The 12,073-nt window shown below is 43.9% G+C and overlaps 1 protein-coding gene across 3 annotated transcripts in view; it reads left to right on the top strand.

Moving 5' to 3' along the window:
• Positions 1-12,073, top strand: part of PRPSAP1 (phosphoribosyl pyrophosphate synthetase associated protein 1) — a 28,833-nt gene that overhangs the window by 11,823 nt on the left and 4,937 nt on the right. For 2 of the 3 annotated variants that reach the window (XM_030294832.1, XM_030294833.1), the window contains 4 exons: positions 2,968-3,140; positions 4,480-4,595; positions 5,049-5,104; positions 5,883-6,028. In XM_030294832.1, the coding sequence (XP_030150692.1) occupies positions 2,968-3,140; positions 4,480-4,595; positions 5,049-5,104; positions 5,883-6,028 (491 nt within the window). Of the gene's footprint in view, positions 1-56; positions 299-2,967; positions 3,141-4,479; positions 4,596-5,048; positions 5,105-5,882; positions 6,029-12,073 lie in introns of those variants that run through there. The other variant, XM_030294834.1, reaches the window with a different exon arrangement.

Here is a 12,073-nt window from a genome sequence, read left to right as displayed (position 1 = left end):
AATGCTATTACAAAGCCAGCTAAAAGCCCAGCCACCTGGGCAGATACTCTTTCGGAATCTATTAACTTCAACTCTAACCATATTGCTGACATTGAGGTCTGATGGAAGAAACCACAGCCGGCGGAACTTTTGCAACACCGCACAGTATCACGCCCCTGGAAGGTTAAGAAAGCTCTAATTGTATTTCCAACATCGTCAAGCAGTCTATATGCGGAAGAGGACTTTGGCTATAGTAGATGTGATGCCTGGTGTTTAGTCTAGATGTGGACGCCTGAGTTATTTACACGCTGTCCTCCAGGTACTGTGTAACCTTCCAGCTTAACGTTCAGAGCCCACGAGGCACCAGTTCAGGTGATCCAGTGGGGGAAGAGCAGCTCTCCCCTCTGTGGAATGAAGTCTAAAAGTCTGGGAGGGGAGGGGCACCTGGGTGGCTCAGTCGGTTAAGCGTCCGACTTCGGCTCAGGTCATGATCTCACGGTTCGTGAGTTCAGGCCCCGCGTCGGGCTCTGTTCACAGCTCGGAGGGTGGAGCCTGCTTCACATTCTGTGTCCCTCTCTCTCTGCCCCTTCCCTGCTCATGCTTTGTCTCTCTCTGTCTCAAAAATAAATAAACATTGGGGCGCCTGGGTGGCGCAGTCGGTTAAGCGTCTGACTTCAGCCAGGTCACGATCTCGCGGTCCGTGAGTTCGAGCCCCGCATCAGGCTCTGGGCTGATGGCTCAGAGCCTGGAGCCTGTTTCCGATTCTGTGTCTCCCTCTCTCTCTGCCCCTCCCCCGTTCATGCTCTGTCTCTCTGTCCCAAAAATAAAAATAAAAACGTTGAAAAAAAAAATAAATAAATAAATAAACATTAAAAAAAATAATAATAAAAAAACAAATAAATAAATAAAAGTCTGGGAGGGGTAACGTGGAGTTAGACGTGCCCCCTCTTGGGACACGTGATTACCACGAGGGTGATCCAGTGTGGGCCTCTGGCATTTTCTTCCCCTGTGGTCAGCCCCATTTGCCATTTTAACTCCCCCACCTAACAGTGCCTGATTCCTGTTGCTCAATAAATATTTGTTGAATATGTGAATGAACTAACATTGACCAGGTCTAACGAATTCCGAAGTACCTTGAAAGTGTTTGGTAAATGTTTTGTCCTGATTATTGCCAAAAGATTGTGTGTCCTCTAACCTTGTGATGCCCGACTTGGGACAGTATTAGTTTGGGAGCATGAGAAGGAAGAATGTTCCAGTTTATTTCAGAGGAAGGAAATAACCGGAAAATACCGTAACCTGTCAGCAGTCCGGAAGGAAGGTCAGAGTTGTCTCAAAATTGAGCCCTGAGTCAATTATACCCACGCTCTGGGAGAAATGCTTGTGTGACCGAACCCTGAAATATTTACGAAAAATCCAGATTACAAAGGTGAGGTCGGAAGTTCTAGAAGTTGAATGTGGAAGTAAACGCTGTCGGAGCACAGGGATGTCTTTGCAGCGTGTCACTCCCAGATGCACCGAGGACGGATGCCCTCAGAGAGAGGGACACACACGAATTCAGAGACTGAGAGGAATTGGCCCGACCGCCCTTCAGGCTAAAAAGCAATCTCCATGATGAGTATCTTATTCAACGAAGTCGGTACCATGTTGATGGCAGGCTTTCCGTTTTGCTATAAATGAGGGCGTCGCTGCTGTGTATCAGACAGTTCAAGAACTGACCCCCAGAGGGCCGGCTGCCCACATGGATAGAAACTAAGACGTGGGAAATGATCCTCTTTCCCAGGAAGGCAAGGGAGATACACTCCTGACTCCAGAGAGAGGGTGTTTGACGATTCTTGAATAATCCAAGGACTATTGGAAGAACATCCTGAAGGATTTCAAGGCTCTCACCTCTTTTTTTTTTTTTTCTTTTTTGTGAACAGGGGAGAGTAGTCTTACTGGGTTATGAGGGCAGAGTACCTCCCCCCAGCCATTGAACTCACTCTGCTAGCCCAGTGTGTTCCAAGCTACAGCTAAGGAGGCATCTGCCAGGCCCCTCCCCAAGGGCAGAGTCTTCGGCCCAGTCTCCTGCCCAGTGGGCCCTGTCTCAGATTCTCTGGGAACTCGCCTCCACGAAACTCAGGGAGGACCCTGTCGGGGGTGCTTTTGGCTTCCAGTCTCAGACCTTCCCAGGTGACCTGGAGTGGAGTGACACAAGGGACTCAGCTCGGAGCTTCCCTCTGCCCTAAGGTTTTCACCTCGTGTGTGTGTGTGTGTGTGTGTGTGTGTGTGTGTGTGTGTGTTTGGCTGGTTTTGGGTTTTTTGGTTCTCACCTATTTTAAGGGCAGAGCCCTTCTTGGGTGCCATCAGCCTTGGCGAAGAGTAGCAATCCACATTCATTAAAATTGAAAGTAGCCTTTCCTTTGAATATCTTTCAGATTCATACTTCTTTCTTTGTCTCTCTCTGAGTAACCTCTGTTGGGAATCTGTGTACTTGAGAAAAAAGGGATGAGATTTTTGAAAACTTAGTTCCAAGACCTCCCCATCCTCCACCCTACCCGCTACCCCTGGAAGAACAAACAGACCAAATCCTTCCTGGCGATGGCAGCTACATAGCAGGACAGTGGGCCTCCCCCCTTGGCGTTCGCAGGACGCAGGGGCTGAGTCCCCTGTGCCTGGGATGGTGCCCGCAGGTGTTGCTTAACTCTGGCCACCAGCAGTTGACGACTGTCTCACGTGCCACCCCAGTGATCGCATCACTGACAGAAGCGCCAGGCGTAGGTGAGTGTGGGTAGCTGTGCTATGGATTTACCTAACCACAGATGACAACCACAGCTGCAAAGAGCTAACAGCCTTTCCCCTGTATTCACAAGGTGCCATTGTAAGCTAGGTGACGATAAAAATGCCTGTGACGCCCATCTTGGCGGCCCGTGTGCCAGCGCTGACGTTCAGATCTCTTTTAGGGGTTAGTAAATGAAACTCCCCCCCAAATACAAACTTTACCTGTTTCAGAGATGTGAATACCGCCGTGATGGAGTTACTGATCATGGCTTACGCGCTGAAGACGGCCTGTGCCAGGAACATTATCGGAGTCATCCCCTACTTCCCCTACAGCAAGCAGAGCAAGATGAGGAAGAGGGGCTCCATTGTGTGCAAGCTCCTGGCGTCCATGCTGGCGAAAGCAGGTGAGTGTGGCCGCGGACCTTGGGGTGCTCATTTAGGACTCTTCCTGCTTGAGAGTAGTCCCTCCCTCAGAGCTAATTCGGGACCGGTTTTAAGTGTTGCTCACTAATTACTTTCTTCTGTTCCCTTTTGATAGTTCTGGTTAGGGATATGTGAGCTTAGGTGTAGATCCTCATCTTTTCCTTTTCTCTTTGTCTTACTTGAGTGCGACGTCGTCTCTTCTCTAATCTTGGGCTTTTCCGTCATCTGTCACTTCTTTTCATTTCATCTGACCATGAAAACTTTAGCTGTGATCTTGGCATCCGTAGGGGATCTTTTGAGCTCCAGGTCTAGGTTTTATGTATTTGCCTCGGTTAGCTAAATGCTGTTCATGTGCATAATATTAAAACCAGGTTTTCCTTTTGCTACTTCTCCAGTTTATATAATGCTTTCCCCCCCCCCCCTCCCTGATTGTCTCTCTGTCTAGCAGCTCGTTCTTAATTGCTTTCATTCTGTGTTTTTGTAGTGGTAACATGCTTTCTGGCCTATGAATCAAATGTAAAAACACTTTCTAGTTACTGGGATTTTCGCCTGGCGTGTTTACTTAAAAACTCTAATATATATTTGAGTCCTGAGAAAAAACATTTGAATTCCATTTTCTAAAAATGTGTAATGTTTTGGGGAGGAACAAGAAATACTGCCCTAGAAGTTTTGCAGTGACCTTTGGCCATTTGTAATGTTTTTACATGTGTACCTTTTTTCGATCAGCACTGTTGACTGTAAGAGTGTATCTTGTTTTTCTAGAATACTTCTTGACCCATTCTTATGTGACATTTAGAGCTTGTTCCAAACTCCAATGTCTTATCTTTGTGTTATATGAGTTTTTCTTCTAATAGGTATGTTACTTTGGATTTGTTTTCTTATTCCTTCTACTTCAGCCACAGGCCTTTTAACATTTCTTCCTAGACTCTTTAGTCAAGGCCTTACTATCTTTTTTTTTACACCCATTACTTCTCTAGTATTTATTAATCCCATATTCATATCTTTGCTTCTGTCTGGTTTTTCTTCATTTTCGGGACCAAGCTAGTTATGATAGTAAAGGAGAGCACTTTTTCTCTGCTTTAGCGCTCTTTGTCTATGTGGAAGGCATAGGCTCTTTCACATGAGGCTTGACCCATTGTTTAGTCCATTCAATTTTGTTAAGGTCGCAAATAAAGTCTCTGTAGCTTACGGTGTTTGTTCGCAATCCGTTCCCTGCTTTCAGCCTTCGGTTAGGGAACAGGAGTGGGCGTCTAGTTTGTGGCCACTGTAGCCAGTAACTTGTAGGGGTGAACTTTGTAATTGTTTGTTTTAAAATTTCAGGTTTAACTCACATTATCACTATGGATCTTCATCAAAAGGAAATACAAGGCTTTTTCAGCTTTCCTGTGGACAACCTTAGAGCCTCACCTTTCCTGCTTCAGTATATCCAGGAAGAAGTGAGGAGCACGAGCAAACACCCCATTTTCCTCAAAAGAGACCCTATGTAGTTTTTCTCTGGTATCAGATTTCAATATGGAAGGGCACATCGAATGATCTTTCCCTTAAGTCTTCATGCCTCAGGCAGCCGGATAGGGTCAGCATAGAGGCGAGGAGGATCATATTTTGTAAAGCCATTAAAAATAGATTTCCTTCTAAGTATATTTAGCAATTACCTATGTTTTCTTAAATGAAGGTGTTAAGAATTAATTATTTAGCTTCTTGATGTAGCAGTACTTTGGCAATGATGTTCATTGATAAGTGTTAAAAGAATTTTAAATGTGTAAATGAAATCCTAGCGTATCCGATTGCTAGTATGGGTCACTGTTAGGAGAGGAAAAAGTGTCATGCCAGCATCCAGGTGTTATTTTTGATAACTTTCCAGTATTTTCTTATTTTTCCCCCAAATCTAGATCCCAAATTACAGGAATGCAGTCATTGTAGCGAAGTCTCCTGATGCGGCCAAAAGGTAAAGAAGCTAGACGTTTGTAAAAATGCCTTTTGGGTGCTTCTGAGTCAGAATGAGCTGTTTTGGAATCTAGGGTCTGTCATAATGTGTCCCGGAAAGGCTCGTTGGCTTGAGTGCACGTCCCCCACCCCCCTTCCCATTATTGTCTTGTCCCCATCACAGCTTTGTCTCTAGTCTCCCAACAATACAGATCAGTCTCTGAATTACTCCGTTTTCCTGGGGGAGAAAAGGAAGTTCTTCCTTTCAGGTTCTCAGGAAAAGGAAAACAAAGGGATATGAGCATTTTTCAGGCAGTGGGGTGTTTTTGTTTTTTTTAATGTTTTACTTATTTTTGAGAGAGAGAGACAGAGTGCGAGGAGGGGAGGGGCAGAGAGAGAGAGGGAGAGAGAGAATCTGAAGCGGGCTCTAGGCTCTGAGCTGTCAGCACAGAGCCTGATGCAGGGCTCGAACCCATGAACCATGAGATCATGACCTGAGCCGAAGTCATACGCTTATCTGACTGAGCCACCCAAGCGCCCCTAGGAGTGTTACAATATTGGACAAAGGGTAGAACCAAAATTATCCAGAACCAGATGCTGGCCCACATGTCAATTCCTGGGCCTCTTGAGGCACTTAACGTTCTGGTCTAGGCCTCAGTAAGGCCTCTGATTTGTATAAATAATTCCTGTGTGTCCCTAAAAGCCTGAGTGATGTTTTCATTTTATGATAAATAGAGTAATGAGATAGTGACACTTGGGTTTTCTTCCCGTGAATTTTGCTGCTTCCCTCTTTCTCTTAGGGCACAGTCATATGCAGAGAGACTCCGTCTGGGGTTGGCTGTAATCCACGGAGAAGCCCAGTGTACAGAGTTGGACATGGATGACGGTCGTCATTCTCCCCCGATGGTCAAAAATGCCACCGTCCACCCGGGCCTGGAGTTGCCGTGTAAGATTAGCTCTGTGTTTTTATTTCACTTGTAAATGGAAGAAAGTTTGGAGTAGTGTGACTGGCTAGGAGTTAATACGTGTATGGATGTATGCTATCTTGGTATTTCCAGTAATTGAATGGTATTGCATTGATTTCCCGTTTGGTAAAAGGAGATTGTGTTACATTCACAGACCATGTGAGGACAATGGAACTAATCTGGGTGGCACTTAGCATTCAGAGAGTGTGGAATAATTTTAGCTCTAATGAAAATGCTGTATGTGTAATGGTGTGAAATCTTACGCTTCTATACTTTGGTCAGGTCGACAGTAGCAGCCACTGATCATGCACTAGTCTTTGGCAATCCAGGTAACTTTTAGCACTTATTTTAGTAATATAGCCCTTCGACCTGATACTTGACTAACTTGCTATTAATTAGTCCAACAGTGTGGAGGCTATTTCTTTCCATGGATTTTGAGTGGTAATGACCTGCATCCTATACTATAATATAATATACTTTTTAGAGGGAGAAGATTCTTTGTTTTTTTTAAGTTTACTTATTTATTTTGAGACAGAGAGAGAGAAAGAGCGCAGAGGAGGAGCAGAGAAAGAGAGAGGGAGAGAGTGAATCCCGAGCAGGCTCCGTGCTGACAGCGCGGAGCCTGACGCGGGGCTCCAACCCACAAATGGTGAGATCATGATCTGAGCTGAAATCAAGAGTCGGATGCTCAACTATCTGATCCACCCAGGCACCCCAAAGATTATTTCTTTTTCAAATCTGCATCTATTTGCCATGCCTCAGAAACATACAGAGGTTAGTAGAGTGGGAAAATATCAGAATGGTTATACCCCAGGTTACTTAGACTCCTGTCAAAGGTGTAAACTGATTTTTTTCCCCTATCGAATTTCCATTGCTTTGTTTTCAACTTTGGAGGTTTCTGTACAAGACAAACAAGCAATATACTCTGTCAATTTAAATTCTTGGTACCGTAGCATTTTACTTTATTTGAAGGTTTCATAATTAAAGTTCTTGAATAGGCAATACATTGATAATACTTCAAAATTCGAAAAGTATCCCCTATCTTCCCCCTATCTTCCTCCTAGATTTTTCTCTTTCCTCCCCAGCTGCTCTGACCTGCAGATGGTTGGCTTCTTATATCCATTTAGAGACTATATGTATCTCATGTTCTCTCATTTTCACATAGTGGTAGTATATCACATTGCTCCGTCCCTTCCCTATCAGTCTATACAGATCTCTCGGTCTTTGATAGTTTTGTGGTGCCCTGTTTCCTGGATATACCATAATTTATTGAATCAGTCCCCTGTTGTCGAACATGTAGAGTTTTCCCAGGCTTTGGTTATGAAAAACAAAGCACCAGTGATAATAAACATCTTTTGCGCTCTTATTATGTGTCAAAAGATATTCGAAGCCCTTTAGTAGACCTCCAGATGTGGTCTTCACACGACCTTGTGAAAGTGCTTGTGTTGTCCCTTAGTCTGCCAGTGAGGAAACGGAGACCCGGCCCGGAGCTGGCGGAGCCAGGGTTTGGAGTGAAGCAGCGGGATCCAGGATCCATATTTCAGCTTTATAGAATTCCTCTCTACTCTTGACTCGGAGCCCCAGATTTAACATTTATGTACATGCTCTTTTTTTCTGAAGCATATGAGAGGGATTTACAGACACAGTGCCCCTGTATTCCTAAATGCGTCAGTACCTATTTCATAAAAACAGATATTCTCTTAGGTAACCACTGTGCAGTTATCAGACTCAGGAAACTGACATTGTTACAATACTATTACCTAATCTGCAGACCTTACTCATATTTTACCAGTTGTCCCACCAGGATCCTTTAGAGCGAAGGGAAATCATTTCTTGCCCAGAACCCAATATAAGATCATACATCGGACTCAGTTGACGTTTCTCTTTAGTCTTCTTTAATCTGCAATGGCTCCTCTCTTCTTGGTCTCTTATGACCTTGACACTTTTGAAGAGTACAGGCCAGTTCTATAGAATATCCCTTCACTGGGGCTTGTGTATTTCTTCACATTAGGTTGAATCAGTTACTATGACTGTTGTCACATGGTGATGTTTCCAACTCCCCTTCTGCCCTGTTCGTTCCTTCACTTATATCGGGATGGATTCGTGGAATCTTACTTTTGTTCAGCATGTTCTCTAATCCATCGCTACTATTTATTGTAATGCTCAAATTGTCTTAGACTTGGCCAAAGAGGACGCCTTCGAGCCACCTCCCGCGTTCTTTTGACGCGCCCGTATCATTTTTTGATACTTCCGTACTGTCTGGTACAACTAGACGTTCCATGTTTATCGTGTACTCTCTTAGCCCTGGAATCAACCGTCCTAACAAGGAGCCCCGATTCCTTTAGTGGAAAGTGGTATTTACTAGCCAAGATTTGGGTCACATTACTACCTGTGACTAACCTTAACTTCTGTTCTTTCTTGAGTGACTGAATGTACTTACAGGATGGAGACTGGCAAACAAAATGCTGGGTCAAAGGTTATTTTGATAGATGTTGCCAAATTATCGTAGTATTTTCTTTTTTTTTTTTTTTATGAAATTTATTGACAAATTGGTTTCCATACAACACCCAGTGCTCATCCCAAAAGGTGCCCTCCTCAATACCCATCACCCACCCTCCCCTCCCTCCCACCCCCCATCAACCCTCAGTTTGTTCTCAGTTTTTAACAGTCTCTTATGCTTTGGCTCTCTCCCACTCTAACCTCTTTTTTTTTTTTTTTTTCCTTCCCCTCCCCCATGGGTTCCTGTTAAGTTTCTCAGGATCCACATAAGAGTGAAAACATATGGTATCTGTCTTTCTCTGTATGGCTTATTTCACTTAGCATTACACTCTCCAGTTCCATCCACGTTGCTACAAAGGGCCATATTTCATTTTTTCTCATTGCCACATAGTATTCCATTGTGTATATAAACCACAATTTCTTTATCCATTCATCAGTTGATGGACATTTAGGCTCTTTCCATAATTTGGCTATTGTTGAGAGTGCTGCTATGAACATTGGGGTACAAGTGCCCCTATGCATCAGTACTCCTGTATCCCTTGGATAAATTCCTAGCAGTGCTATTGCTGGGTCATAGGGTAGGTCTATTTTAATTTTCTGAGGAACCTCCACACTGCTTTCCAGAGCGGCTGCACCAATTTGCATTCCCACCAACAGTGCAAGAGGGTTCCCGTTTCTCCACATCCTCTCCAGCATCTATAGTCTCCTGATTTGTTCATTTTGGCCACTCTGACTGGCGTGAGGTGATACCTGAGTGTGGTTTTGATTTGTATTTCCCTGATAAGGAGCGACGCTGAACATCTTTTCATGTGCCTGTTGGCCATCTGGATGTCTTCTTTAGAGAAGTGTCTATTCATGTTTTCTGCCCATTTCTTCACTGGGTTATTTGTTTTTCGGGTGTGGAGTTTGGTGAGCTCTTTATAGATTTTAGATACTAGCCCTTTGTCCGATATGTCATTTGCAAATATCTTTTCCCATTCCGTTGGTTGCCTTTTAGTTTTGTTGGTTGTTTCCTTTGCTGTGCAGAAGCTTTTTATCTTCATAAGGTCCCAGTAATTCACTTTTGCTTTTAATTCCCTTGCCTTTGGGGATGTATCGTAGTATTTTCTATGCTGGTGTAAAGCAGTGTGTTCCTTCATCCACATGCAGGTGTATTCACATGACTACTTTTTATAGTTGCCGTAGGATCATTTTCTGATTTCTTCTTACAGATTTAGCCAAGGGGATGCTTTAAAAAAAAAAAAAAAATGCTAGTTTTGTGTGTGTAATTGTACCTTCCAAATTAAATATGCTTTATATTTATACGTCCGTTATGCTTCCGGTACGTCTTAAGGGCTTACTGGTAATGAGGATGACGATGCTGGACTGCTAGGACCAGAGTCTTCGCAGTTTTTAGGCAGACGAACTATTCTATCTTTCCGGAACCCATTCTTTCAGACCAGCGATAGTTCTCACCCAGAGCGGTTCCGCCGCTCCCATGATATTTCACAGGGTCCGGAGGCCTTTCCAGTTGTCTCGACCGCGAAGGAGGGCGGGTACCACCGGCATCTTGTTGAGCAGATGCCAGAGAAGCTACTAAACATCCTTGCGGTACAACATGAGAGCTACCTAGCCCAGAATGCCAGGAGCGCCGAGCCTGAGGAACCGTGTTGTAGAGTCATTTATTAAAAGTGAAGTCTTAGAGAGGCGCCTGGGCGGCTCAGTCGGTTAAGTGGCCGACTTCGGCTCAGGTCACGATCTCACGGTTCGTGGGTTCAAGCCCCGGGTCGGGCTCTGGGTTGACGGCTCGGAGCCTAGAGCCTGCTTCGGATTCTGTGTCTCCCTCTCGCGCTCCGCCCCTCCCCTGCTCACTCTGTTTCTCTCTTTCTCTCTCTCTCTCAAAAATAAACTTTAAAAAACAAGTGAAGTCGTATAAATTTTTCTGTTTTATGAGGTAGAGTTGAATCCGTCCTGATGGCAAGGGCATCTAATGAACTTGAAAGGATTGTAGGCCAGTGGTTCTGCGAAAGACGGCTCTGTGTTTGCCACATTGGTGAAAATTAAAGAGTTTGGATCACAAAAAGGAGAGAACGTCTCCTTTTCTGGCTTGGTTTTCCTGGGTTGTTAATTTTACAAGTGAAGATGTGGTTTTCACCACTAAAGTGAAAACAGACATGCGCCTCAATTAAATGTAAGTTTTGACTTGTTTGCATGTGGATGGAGTCGTGAGCTTGAAAATGACCTCAGTTCTGGTTCTACTGGAGACCTTTATTTCTTATATCTCTTTTTACTGTCAGTCTGTTGATAAAGTTTGACCTTCCATTGAACTAAAAATAGAACAAGATCAAACTGCATAAGGAATGAGTAATTCCTCTTGGTTCTTTCTTGCTCTATATTTCAAGAGAGGAAGTTTTGGTTAATTGACTCTGGGGAAAGAGTAAAAGAGTATGTAAAATTTAAGGCTGGTTATAAACGTGGCTTGCAAAATGCTAATTTTAAAAGCAAAAGATAATTTCCTACTTTCTTCGTATTGAGGTCATTTGATAAATTGACATTTTCACTGCAGTGAGTTGATACAGTTTTAATAGTGATTTCTGGCCACAAGTGATGGTGCACAATTCATTTTATTCTTTAAAAAAAATTTTAAGGGGCGCCTGGGTGGCGCAGTCGGTTAAGCGTCCGACTTCAGCCAGGTCACGATCTCGCGGTCCGTGAGTTCGAGCCCCGCGTCAGGCTCTGGGCTGATGGCTCGGAGCCTGGAGCCTGTTTCCGATTCTGTGTCTCCCTCTCTCTCTGCCCCTCCCCCGTTCATGCTCTGTCTCTCGCTGTCCCAAAAATAAATAAACGTTGAAAAAAAAATTTAAAAAAAAAATTAAAAAAATAAAATAAAATAAATTTTAATACTTTAAAAAAATGTTTATTTACTTAGAGAGAGACAGAGAGAGAGAGAGAGAGAGAGACAGCATGAGCCAGGGAGGGACAGAGAGAAAGAGAATCCCAAGTAGGCTCCATGCTGTCAGCGCAGAGCCCGACGCGGGGTCCGATCCCACGAACCGTGAGATCCTGACCTGGGCCTAAATCAAGAGTTGGACTTAACTGAACTACCCAGGTACCCCGCAGTTCATCTTATCCTTAAACAGGTTGGGTTTTGTTGGAGAAAATGAGGCAAGAGAACAGAATCTTAAACGGTAGTTTTAGCATCTTTTACCCTTAAACTTCAGTACATACAGAAAATGTCTGAAAATTTTTACTGAAAATTTTGAATTTTCAGTGTTTTATTTTTGGGGCAAGCTGTTAGGAAATTTGGGTTTGTGAGGTGCTGTTCATTTCCCTTGACTCTATACTAAAATCTCTGTTTTTTGGTAGCGACCATATCATATGTTCAGTTTTATCCGGATCTCAAACCCAGTTAAGAGCAGGGAATGAGCCTACCAGGAGGGATGCTTGCTTTTCAAAAGAAAAAAAAGCCTTTTAAGCCTCCATCCTATAGCCACGCCTGGTTTTCATTCCAAACGGATAGAAGTTTTTTTGGGAGAAGCAGAATTACA

This window comes from Lynx canadensis, chromosome E1 (genome assembly GCF_007474595.2).
Source record: "Lynx canadensis isolate LIC74 chromosome E1, mLynCan4.pri.v2, whole genome shotgun sequence".
Classification (NCBI taxonomy): Eukaryota; Metazoa; Chordata; class Mammalia; order Carnivora; family Felidae; genus Lynx; species Lynx canadensis.
The sequence above is the reverse complement of the archived record's forward strand: the minus strand, read 5'-3'. Positions and strand labels throughout refer to the sequence as shown.